This window comes from Ostrinia furnacalis, unplaced genomic scaffold (assembly GCF_004193835.3).
Source record: "Ostrinia furnacalis isolate ACB-3 unplaced genomic scaffold, ASM419383v2 OfSCF3526, whole genome shotgun sequence".
NCBI lineage: Eukaryota > Metazoa > Arthropoda > Insecta > Lepidoptera > Crambidae > Ostrinia > Ostrinia furnacalis.
In genome coordinates this window covers 587,225-599,660 of record NW_021133765.1, presented here as the reverse complement: position 1 = coordinate 599,660, position 12,436 = coordinate 587,225, and the positions used below count along the sequence as shown (strand labels likewise).

At 36.7% G+C, this 12,436-nt stretch overlaps 1 protein-coding gene across 2 annotated transcripts in view; it reads left to right on the top strand.

The window, feature by feature from the left end:
• The first annotated feature begins 1,838 nt into the window (after positions 1-1,838).
• Positions 1,839-12,436, top strand: part of LOC114357879 (serine protease 30) — a 65,613-nt gene continuing 55,015 nt past the window's right edge. For both annotated transcript variants that reach the window (XM_028311675.1, XM_028311673.1), the window contains exon 1: positions 1,839-2,711. In XM_028311675.1, the coding sequence (XP_028167476.1) occupies positions 2,009-2,711 (703 nt within the window). In that variant the 5' untranslated portion in view covers positions 1,839-2,008. The remainder of the gene's footprint in view (positions 2,712-12,436) is intronic.

The following is a 12,436-nucleotide window of genomic DNA, read 5'->3' as shown; positions in this document are numbered from 1 at the left end:
ACCTCATATTAATCACATTTACCAAATCATGCGGTAATTATTCATAATAACCGGCGATTATTCATAATTTTCACATTTATCACTTTGACCGTAACATATATAAAAGAAAGTCGTGTTAGTTACTTCGCTTATAACTCAAGAACGGCTGAACCGATTTAGCTGAAAATTGTCCGGGAGGTAGTTTAGAGCCAGGAGAAGGACATAGGATACTTTTTATCCCGTTCGAAATTAAAAAAAAGTCTGCTTATTTATTGCCATTAAGGCGGAACAAAGTTCGCCGGGTCAGCTAGTATACTATAAATATTAATATTAATTTTATTATTTCCTTCGTTTATGTTACTACTAATCGACTGTATCAAATCAAATAAAATAATTTTATTTTCAGAACAAATGTCATGATAATACAGGTATTCAGTATCTGAGTGAGTCCTATTTATTGCAATTAATTTACAAATATTATTTTCATTTAAATACAGATGAGAACATTACAATTCCTACATAACGCCATCTATTAGTAGTGAATGAAACTTCTACTGCAGTGAAAGGCTTTTCGTGCATTCATCGGTCGTGCTTTGGAAGTAGAAAGAAATGTTTACCACTTGTAATGTAATATAGATGGCTGTAATGACGTCGTGAGGCAGAGTGGTGGTTGGAGAATGGATAGTCTTAGGTTTGACTCCCTTCATGAATCATTAAGGCTGAGTTGCACCAACTTACTTTAACTATAAGACTAGGCGCAGACCACCGATTTTTATTTGGCCGATAGTTGGGCCCGATTTTATTTTTGTATGAAGAATCGGCCAAATCAAATCGGCGTAATGTGCGCATTTCCATACATGCCCATACTGATCATCTGCCCGACTAAACTATCGGCCGACGAAAAATCGACGGTCTGCGCCTAGGCTAAAAATAACCGATGTTTTTTGTTTGATTTTGACAGATTTGTGACGTTTGTTTAAGTTAAAGTAAGATGTTGCAACCCAGCCTAACTTTCTTTCTAGATCATGAAGTAAAAGTTATGAATAAAATTGTTTTATTCTTATCCACCCAAAAGGTGGACCTACGACTTCATAAAAGTAGCAGGGCCGCTACCAACCGGGTGATGTAGAAATCATTGGGGGAGGCCCATGTTCAGCAGTGGACGTCCCTGTCGCTGAAATGGTTATGATGATGATCCAAGAGCTGTTAAAATTGAATCTGTAACGCTCGTTCGTTCGTTCGTTCTTTTCAGCCAAATGACGTCCACTGCTGGACAAAGGCCTCCCCCAAGGTTTTCCACAATGAACGGTCCTGCGCTGCCCGCATCCAGGCTCTTCCCGCGACCTGTAACGCTCATAAAGTACTAACTACTAATTGTATTTAAATATACTACGTATATTATACTCGTATGTATAATAAAATGCTGAATCACGAGTAATAATATTACAATAATAATAACATAACACATCTCTACCACATTTGTAATATTTCAATGTTAATTTAATGGTAAATTAAAATACGAGTTTAAGAACCAATAACAACAGTAAAAATATATTTACAAATAAGTATAAAAATAGACGGAAACTACTAAAATTAAAAACAATTAAAACCAAATAATACCTATTTATTATTCAAGATCGGCCCTAAAATTCATTTTCTCTTAACCTACAATCACTGTCATAACAGCACCCAACACAACCTTAGTAGGTCACACGAAAACGGGGGAAAACTGAAGATCTATCATGTAATTTGTTTGTCCGTCTGTCAAACTACGTCAGTATAACTGGCCGGGGTTACATAAACTGTGGTTATATCGGACCTTTATGTAACCGCCTCACGCGCAGTGGGGACGGCGGAACGCCAGTCTTCGAGCAGCTTTCGTTCAAACCGCGCGCGGGTCACAGCAAAATGAAAGCGAACTTTTAAAAACATAATACACTAATGTTCTGACGCATCAAAGGCAAGGATCCTCTCGTCCAGCTGTTCTGGTGGAAAATGAAAGTGAAATCAGTGCACTGACCGCGGTAATATGTACAGCGAAAACGCGTGGAAAGTAATACTGCTGGTCGCGGCTACCGCGGCGGCGGGCGAGCCGAGCCGCGCGCTCAGTCTAGTCTACCAAAAACCGTTCAGAAATGTCATGTTCGTGCCCAGGAAGTTGTACAGGACCCGCTCTAGACAATCCAGGGTGCTATTCCTGGATGACAATGAGAACCACCAGCCATTTGGACGGGGGGAGATTGATCTGACTTTGGACAAGAACTCGAAGGTTAAATTTGATGATGCGTCTGACTACGAGTTCACGTCTCCAGAAGACGGTGACACTACAACGAAGAGTCAATTGGACGAGACGCCATCAGGGAATGAGAGATTCTACGAGCCCTTGCCTCGGTTCAGGCCATATCAGTCTTTTCCAAGTTACTACCAAGGGAGGTTTTCGCGTCCGTACGCTCCGACTTTCGGCTTCGATCCGTATCAGCCGTCGTTCGCTCCAGCCGTCAGGAATGGCTTGTACAGCGGGTACAATGGGTGGAAGGCGCGTAGTCCCAGAGTAGTGTTTCCATACGCCTCGGATAGTGTGAATTCGGTTCTCCATACGAACTCCCATGCCGGGCCTGGGGCGTTCGATAATGTGGTGTTTCGTGATCAGAACTTCGGCATCAACGACGTGGGGACGGACGAGCAAGGGTTGCAGGACATCAACGGGGGAAACGACGCCTTCACGGAGAGAGGTGAGTGGTGTTGGCATTAGAAAGGCAATTTAATTGGTTAACAATGTATATTAATGGACGTTAAACTGGCTTTTGGAACGAGACTTTGAATAATATTTTAAATCACGATCTATTACAATATAAACTGAAGCAAAAAGACACAAATATTTTTTGTAGACGTACTCGTACATCTTGATTATTTCGAATGTGTTGCTAAGGCGATGGTAACAAAATAATAAAGGTCGCAATTTAGGTCCTATTGCTCTTATTTTTGACTCAATTTTGAGTTAAATGTTTTCAGAAACGATACCTATTTTTGGACTAATCTTCCTTATCATTTTTTGGGCTGATTACAATTAAAACAGGATGATAATTAAGGTTTTAACTGAACTCTACGTAAAGTTTTTTACAGAATTACCACCGTATTAACCACTTTCTCTACTTAGCTTATTTATCTTTTATTCATACTCGCTTGGTATACAATTACGATCAGCTGATCGTTGATGAAGCAATTCATATTATTCATTTAAGCAAATCGCTACACAAGTTATACCAGACGTATTTGATAACTTCTAACTTATTTTACCTAATACTCAATTGGATTATAAAATTGTTTATTTCCATGATAGTTACTAGCACTAGCTAGCACTATAGTCTGAAACTATACTAATATAAGCTGAAGAGTTTGTTTGTTTCCTAATCTCAGGAACTACTGGTCCGATTTGAAAAATTCTTTGTGTGTTGGATAGCCTATTTATCGAGGAAGGTTTTAGGCTAAACATCACCCTTCAGCCAATAAAGGCAGAGCAGTAAAGAAAAATGAAGCAAAAACGGGAAATATTATTCAAACTAATTTCACGCGTACGAAGTCGCGGGCACAGCTAGTTTTTGTAATAAAATAGCTTTTATTGCCAACACATAAGAAGCCAGATTGTTCAGCTTAATCTAGCTATACATTATCAGCTGATATATACAAAACAACTTTTACTATGACTTTTACTGGACCAAGAATAAGATGGACCTCGCAAAATAGATTCTCTGTTACATAATCTTAAAGATTTACATTGTATTAGCAAAATGGTTTCGTGATTTTGTTTTTTAAATAAACTCAATTAAATAACTTTGTTTATCAGTCAATTTTGTCTGTCACAGTAAAACTTTATCGCGCGCGCCCATGTTTCAAAAACCGGGATAAAAACTGTCCTATGTCCTTTCCCGGGACTCAAACTATCTCTATGCCAAATTTCATCAAAATCGGTTCAGTGGTTTAGGCGTGAAAGCAAGACAGACAGACAAAGTTACTTTCGCATTTATAATATAAGTATAGATTTTGGGAGTGAATTAAATTCAAATTCAAATAGTTTATTCAGTACATAGGCCCTTTCCAGGGCACTTATACACGTCCCAAATATAGCTTGCCCTACCACCACTTCGGGACAACATTATGGGCTGGTGCTGAAAAGAATTGGCGGAAGAAACTCAGTCAAAGTAAATAGCTCTATGCGAGGTAGCCCAAGTGAGAAGTAGCCAAAATGAGAAGTGGCTATAATGAGAAGTAGTCCATGAGTGAGTCAGTTGCTAAAATGAGAATTAGCCCTAAAGCGCCTAAAGGACAAATCGGGACTATTCCTACCTCTCGTTCCCACTGCTGCAACTCCTGTGTAGCCAGCATCTACAGCTTGACCGCCATAAAAACCCAACCAATGAAGGTCAAGTTTGTCCCGGGGAAAGTTAAACTGTCATTGGACCCGCAACGAAATTAATCAGAAGAACATAGGCGGAGTTCGAAATTAAGGCCTAAAGGACAAATGTGTGTGTGCAACTCTGTGGCAACTTAAATCGTTGTTAAGTCCGATTTTACAACAACAACAACAAAAAAATAGTCTGATATGCCGTTGAATCTACTATGAAACTAATAGAATAATAGGATTACTTGAAAAATAACATTTAATTGCCAATCTAACGAAGACTTTTTTCAGATGATAAATCACAATTTTTTATGTTGATAATGATTACATTCTTTCCGTAGTTTTGTTCGTATCAAAAAACTGCGTGTTATTGTTTCTACAATCTATACTTACTAGTATTATAAAGCTTAAGAGTTTGTTTGTTTGAACGCGCTAAACTCAGGAACTACTGGTCCGATTTGAAAAAATCTTTTTGTGTTGGATAGCCCATTTATCGAGGAAGCTTTAGGCTATTAACATCACCCTACAGCCAATAGGGACGGAGCATTAAAGAAAAATGTTGCAAAACCGGGAAATATCATTCAAACTATTTTGACGCGTACGAAGTCGCAGGCACAGCTACGAGTATTTTATTAATAAATAATGGATGACGTATAAACGATAGCGTATTAAGCAAAACAATGTGCATCTTATTTACTTCTAATAAGTTTTGTTTTTCAATAAACATTATAAATTGATGTACTGTACACTATCGAACAATAATAATTGGTTTTGTATAAACGGAAATCAAATTAACATACATCATTGATCTCTTAAATAAATAGAGCGGAATATAATAAACTAGCTTTTCCCGTTACTTCGTCTCTGTAGATATCGATAAAAAGTGAACTATGTGTATACTTATAGGCTGTTCGTTTCAGACAAATGTCGTCCACTGCTGGACAAAGGCCTCCCCCAAGGATTTCAATAACGACCAGTCCTGCGCCGCCCGCATCCAGGCACCTCCTGCGACCTTTACAAGATCGTCGGTCCACCTAGTAATTATGAGCTGTAACGATATGTAATTTCATCAAATCTGACTAGTAGTTTTCGTGTGTTGACGTAACAAACATACAATGCATTTTTATTTACACACTGCACTACATTTGGTGCACAATATGGCTCAAAATAGTGTACAAAATGCTCAAGTATTCTCTATCAAACTTTGTACAGTTTGCGAAAAATAGTTTGTGACACCCACAGTAGCCAAAAAGTTCGCAACACGTCTTCGTTACAATGAGGGCTATCGTTTTTATACTTAACAGTTGGCACTCCTGGCGATTGACAGGACCTTACTCTACAGTGGCGCCGTCTTGATGAGTGCAAATGCGATAGTCCTCCACTTTAGCGCTCACAAGTTGGCGCCACTGTCTTTGCTACTAGCAAGTGACAGGACCTTACTCTACAGTGGCGCTAACTGGTGAGCGCTAAAACGATAGCCCTTATTGGAATAAGGTTGTATTGCCAAATTTTTGGTCACTTTGGGTGTCACGAACTATTTGAAGCTGCTGTATACTAAATTGTATTATTTCCAATTTGCAGGTATACAATATGAGTGAGTAGTATGTACTTCTATTTAATTTTATTTGCAAACTACGCGTTCATTAAAAACCTGAAAATAAGTATTTCAGAGTTTGTGTTGTAACAACTAAGGTCATGACCCCGGTGTCAGACATGAGCATAACATGACATCTGACATGACTGTCGTTTTCTAAACAAGCTACAACAAACACACAAAATATTTTATTTATTCGAGTGACCTTCGTGGAAATTGAACCCTGTAATTTCGCTCGTAGTTGTCTAAGACTAGGCGCCGACCATCGATTTTTCGTCGGCCGATCGTTTAGTCGGGCAGTTGATCAGTATGGGCATGTAAGGAAGTGCGCACATTACACCGATTTGATTTGGCCGATTCTTCATACAAATTAAAATCGGGCACAACTATCGGCCAGCTGAAAATCGGTGGTCTGCGCCTAGTCTAATGGTAAATGAATTAGAAAGAAAATTACACAAGGTGTTTTATTACTATGTGTGACCTAATTCGGATTTAAACTCTGACCCTCCGATTTGTCTAGTCCGAAATGCCTATTTAAATTTTAATTGACATTAATATATCTTTTGAATCAATTGTCACACTGCTTTATTTCTACTAACTTTTCATATTATGTATATTTTTAAAGTGTATTACAATAAAATGCACATGATCTATGTATAAAGTAACTACAAAAAGAAGATTTAAACAGTGTTTTAATAGATTATATTATAATAAACCCGGAATCGAATCAGTTCTCTCTCAGCTTCTAGCAGTTTTTCAAACCACCAAGCCATGCGTTCATCGGCGTGTCAAATTCCAAATAATCCGTCACTAATTCCAATATTGTAAGAAAATTGATTTCGATCTTATCCAACCTTATTTTGATTACATAAAAATCTGATTCACTTTTTTGACTCTCACGTTCATTTTTAACTATCTGATAAAAATCATTGTTTTACACTAAGTATGCTTCAATTTTTCGAGCAAAATAATAACTGTTATAACTAATACATGTCCACAAGGCTTGGCATCACCTTAACATTAACCGTAACTATAAGGCTGGGTTGCACCATCTTACTTTAACTTTGAAAAACGTCAAAAATCTGTCATACTCCATACAAAAAACACCGGTTATCGTCATAGTTACCATCAAAGTTAGGTGGTGGAACTCAGTTTAAGTATTGACCGGTGTTTTTGTATGAAGTTTGACAGACTTTTGACGTTTGTTACAGTCCTTGTAACATATTGTATCCCTGACGTGCTTCGTTTGAAGAACTGTTAACTTATAGTATTCTGTGGTACTGTGTCGATCCTTTATCGACTTTTGTAAGAAAAATATACATATTGTATACAAAGACTCTAAAATGTTGCAGCTCACCAATTCGAATAAAGTTGTTTTGACAACTTTTTGGCCACTTTGGGTGTCACGAACTAATTGACTCTGAGTGTACCTAAATCTGACGCAAAAAAGATTGCTTGCTTTCGTGTTTTCAAAATGTTTTGAAGCTGCTAAGAAAATAACTTTCGAACCATTACTTCGCAGTCTAGAGTTAGATTTGGCAGGTTATTGTGAGGAAATAATACGTAGAGCTGAATTTCTTTTGCACATGGAGTCGTCAATGAACGCAGGCTGCCACGCGATCTCTACGAGAAGTTAGAGCTTTGCTGGATGTGGCACGAAAAAATGTATTTATTATAATTTTGTAAAGGATGATTCTCAGGTCTTTCAAGAGTCATGACCAATAAATAAGTTAAAAAAAGTGACACAACTGATGATGATGCTGACAATTTGTATGGAAAAGTGTTTTTTTTTTTTGGAAAATGTGAACTTCCTTCTCTTGGGGAAAATTGTAGCATTTGAGCAGTAGAATCAATTCTTTTTGATTGGTCATCTACCAATATGCTACATGTATTTGGATATAGCCTAGTGTTTCTCAAATATGAGATCACATGAAAAAATGTGGTGGTTGATTTTCTTATTGATTGATTGACCTTTTGCTAGACTGGCGAGTACTCTGACAATGGACTGACAAAATTGTAAAACTTTTAAAATTCATACGTATTAATTTTATACTAAAATAAATTCAAAATGACTCTACTTTGGCGTGTTTTAAGTTGGTCTATCCATTTTGTTGTATTTTGTTACTGTTTTTTTTAATAATAAACGTTTGTTTTATTTCACTGTCCGTCAATCAATGCCTGAAAAATTAAAAAAGTAAGCCTGTAATTAATTCAATTATAAACCAATCACTAACAATCATAGTTCCTAGCGTGTATTATTTACTGGATGTTATGTACTATTGTTATGTATATTTATGTATTGATGCGTATAGTTCGTACTCACGCGTACACCATGCAATCGGTTATATTATATGTTATGTGTCCGTAATAGTAGCAAATTAGTTTATGTAATGAAAATGTTAATATATTTAAATACTAGCGGCCGCCCGCGACTTCGTACGCGTGGATCCCGTTTTACCCCCTTCATCTATCATAAGCGGTTTAGATTTTTTCATACAAATGTTTTTCCCGCTAACTCCCGTTCCCGTGGGAATTTTGCAATATCCTGTTGTAACTAAGCTTTAAGTTTACTAAGGTACCTGCATGCCAAATTTCAAGCGTCTAACTTAAGCGGTTTAGATTTTTCATACAAAAGGATTTTCCCGTTAATTCCCGTTCCAGTGGGAATTCCTGAGTATACTATAACTTGCCCAGAAGTATGAAGAAGATTTTTTGTTAAAATCCGTCAAGTAGTTTTTGTTTCTATAAGGAACATACAGACAGAAGACAAAAATTTTACTGATTGCATTTTTGGCATCAGTATCGATCACTAATCACCCCCTGATAGTTATTTTGAAAATATATTTCATGTACAGAATTGACCTCTCTACAGATTTATTATAAGTATAGATGAAGCGCAAAACTTGGAAACGAATGGATCGATTTGGTATCTATAACCGATAGCAAGACAACTGGATTACAGGACGTTAAATTCTGTTAACTGTAACGGGCTATCTTACCTCCAACTGCCGAAACATAACAATGCTCTTAACATTCTTGTTATGGTGAAAGACTTGAGAAGATGGTACTTAGAACAAGGTCTAACCAACCAAACTGAGTACAAAATGTCCCCATGGGTAATCGAACCCGGTATCTCTGGATCTAAAACACTGCCCCTTCTGGGATTCGATCACGGGACCTCAAGGTCTGAAACAGATGGTCTTATGCCCGTTTTCACCATCAATCTCTAATTTTTAAGTGACCACTATTATTCATTCAGAATAACATTTTCAATAAATTATCGTTTTGTATAATTCGTTTCGTTCGTTTTTGACGTTCATAAGAGCCTAATATTGGTCAAAACTGAATAAAATATTTTTAATTTTTTTTTAGAAATAACGTAAAAATAACTTCTTTAGTACGACGTAATCGTCCCTTGAGCGTCGTTTATAATCGGATTCTACATATTTACAACTGTTTTGATACTTCGCCAAAATCTCTTCCAGTAAAGTTCGCATCTACGCGCGCCACACAATGGAACTTTTACTCAATTGTGTGATAATGCACTCAAAAACGACGCACGCGCACGATTTCCCGACTCCCGTTGACATACGCTGCTTGCTTCAGAAAAAGTTTCGTTTATACAAGTTCATTTCATACACGCTCAAATTAAATCAAAATCCATATAATATCTACTTCTACTTCTACTAATATTATAAAGCTGAAGAGTTTGTTTGTTTGTTCACTTGAACGCGCTAATCTCCGGAACTACTGGTCCGATTTCTTAGAAAGAAAAAGAAAAATTCTTTCAGTGTTAGATAGCCCATTTATCGAGGAAGGCTATAGGCTATACAACATCACGCTACGATCAATAGGAGCAGAGCAACAATGAAAAATGTTGCGAAAACGGGTTTTCACGCGTACGAAGTCGCGGGCACAACTAGTTTGGTTGATAAGCGGTACAGAAGATGACTGAAATTAGTTTGCATAAATCACCACAACTGATATGCAAATAACTTACAACTAGAAAAAGGTAATTCAATAATCGTTTAATATTCATTTACCTATGGTGTAATAGTGACTGACACCCGTATTCGCAAACATTACTATGAGCTCTCACGAACAGGGTGACAAACGAACCGATCACAGAGCTCTATTCAACGCTGTGCGTTCGATTTGCTTCTTCACTTAAGCAAGCATCGTTTGTGAATACGGGTGTGAGTCTCTTGCGCTGCATCTTCTTATTATTTTATTGTTCCGAAGCAGCGGTAGGGTTAATACTGGGACGTGTAAAAGTGCTATAAAGGTCTACTCGCAAAATAAAATGAATTTTTATTTTAAAAGATTTTTAGGCGTACCTACTTCAACAGAATAACAAACAAACATACTTTACCGTTTGTTAAATTAACGTAGAGTCAATGTCAACCTTTCTTTTCCACAGATTATAAAGAGCAAGTTGACGTCAAAAATGTATTCACTCATTTAAATATACGCGACATACATTCACGCGACGAGTAAAAACGAGAGTTTTTCCAATCGATTGCTATCTCACTTCTATTACTTCATTATTACAGTTCAAAATCGTATAGCCGATATTTTTTTTAAGATCGTAAACCACAAATTAATTTCCTATACCTATCAAAAATGCACGTTGGAACTGTCAAACGTATTGCACACGGAACAGTTGATTATTGTAATGTGTGACGTAAGACGATGAAAGTAAAGTCGTTATTACAATGTATTGTTTAATCAGCTTAATTATAACGGTTAAATGGTTCTATGAAACGCTATTGTTTCAAAATGTATCTACTAAGGGATTTCAAACCTTAAAATTTAGTTACTACCTGTCATACTTTTGGTAAATAACATTAATGAAAACTTTACTGCCTTTAGATTATTTACTTCAAATTATTAGCTGTCAGTTCTATGAACCATTTTTGGCATTGAGCTTTTCTGGAGTCCATGAAATGGAGACCAAAAACCGTGTGACACCTACAAGGTGAACAGATGACCTTGAAGAGGTTCCAGGCTGCTTCCAATAGGCTTGAAAATCAGTGGTATAGGCTAATGTTAAAAAGTAGTAGGTGTCTTATGATTGAAATGATGCATTATCACTCTTCCCTTGGATGCTGTAAAAGGCTTTTAAGGGAAAACTACGAGAACAGAGAAAAGGTCTCCCCAACAGTGTGGGATTGTAGGTCAAATCCTTCATTTGCCTCTGGTGAATTATCTATAGGGTCATTCACCGGCAGTAGAAACTAAATGGTGATTCAGACAGATCCAAATTATATTTACAAGAACTAAAAAAGTTTCAAAATAAAGAAAGAACGTTTGAAAACAAAATTAAGTAAAAAAATTGTCATAATAGGCATTAATGTAAGCGTGTATAGTTTCTAAATATGCAAAATACTTCATGAATAACAAATTCGATTGCGAATGTTGGTTTTTTTTCGCCAAATGTGTGTCATAATATGAGTCCTATAGAACTGATTCACAGCTCTTATAATGCCTACTCATAGGGTTGACAATGCTGTGATTTATTATTTACTTAAACGTAAAAAAAATGTTTGCCCGTCAAGTATTTTACTATCAAATAATTTTTATTTTTTAATCAAACAACGAAGTTATGAAGCGTTAATGTTCCGCGTGACGTCACAAAGTGCTACACTTTTGTGTGCCACGCCTTGACGTCACGTGTCTTTTCCTTTGAACATTGATGCACTTTCCTAACTCTTTCAATTTTAATTAGTTTGAAAAACTGAAAAATACATGTCGAGTATTTTTTGTTTTTCTCTCTGTTTTGAAGAGAAATGAAGAGTATTTTAAATCTATCTTTCTAATCCCACCTAGCCCCAAAACCCTAAGTTTGAACGAATAAAACTACGCATAATAAGGTAAATGTTAGGGTCTGACTAATAACAATCATAAAGTCGCCTATCAAGGAACTGTACAGTAAATAACAGAAAAATATAGTCAAGTTTCTTAACAATTGACTTGACCGGGAATCGAAACCGGGAATTCTAGAAGTGGCAGCCCTAGCCCAAATCTCGTTAGACATTAGTGCACTTTCCACTTTCGACGGCCTTATGCAATACGCGGTGACCGCGTAACTATGATATAATGCTGTCCTGCTCCAACTCGCCGGAGAACGTCGCTCCGTCCCGCTCTATGCGGAAGGATAATTAGCTAGCTTCTGCCAGTGGCTTTGCCCGCGTTGGTTTTGGTATAACACAGAAAATTCTTATCGCGTTTTGTGTCCACCATTGAAATTTTTTATTAAGTGTTAAAAAAATAATAAATTGTTTTTACATTGCTTAAATAGATGAGATACAATATTAAACATTATTTTGATCCCGAAAATATTTGTATTTGGTACGACCAAATGGCCAACATGCTGTAACAAACCATAATTAAATCATAATTCCATATGGGTGTCCTAGAAAAGAAAAGAAAAAAAATAGTTCTAGAACCTAGAACATCTAAAA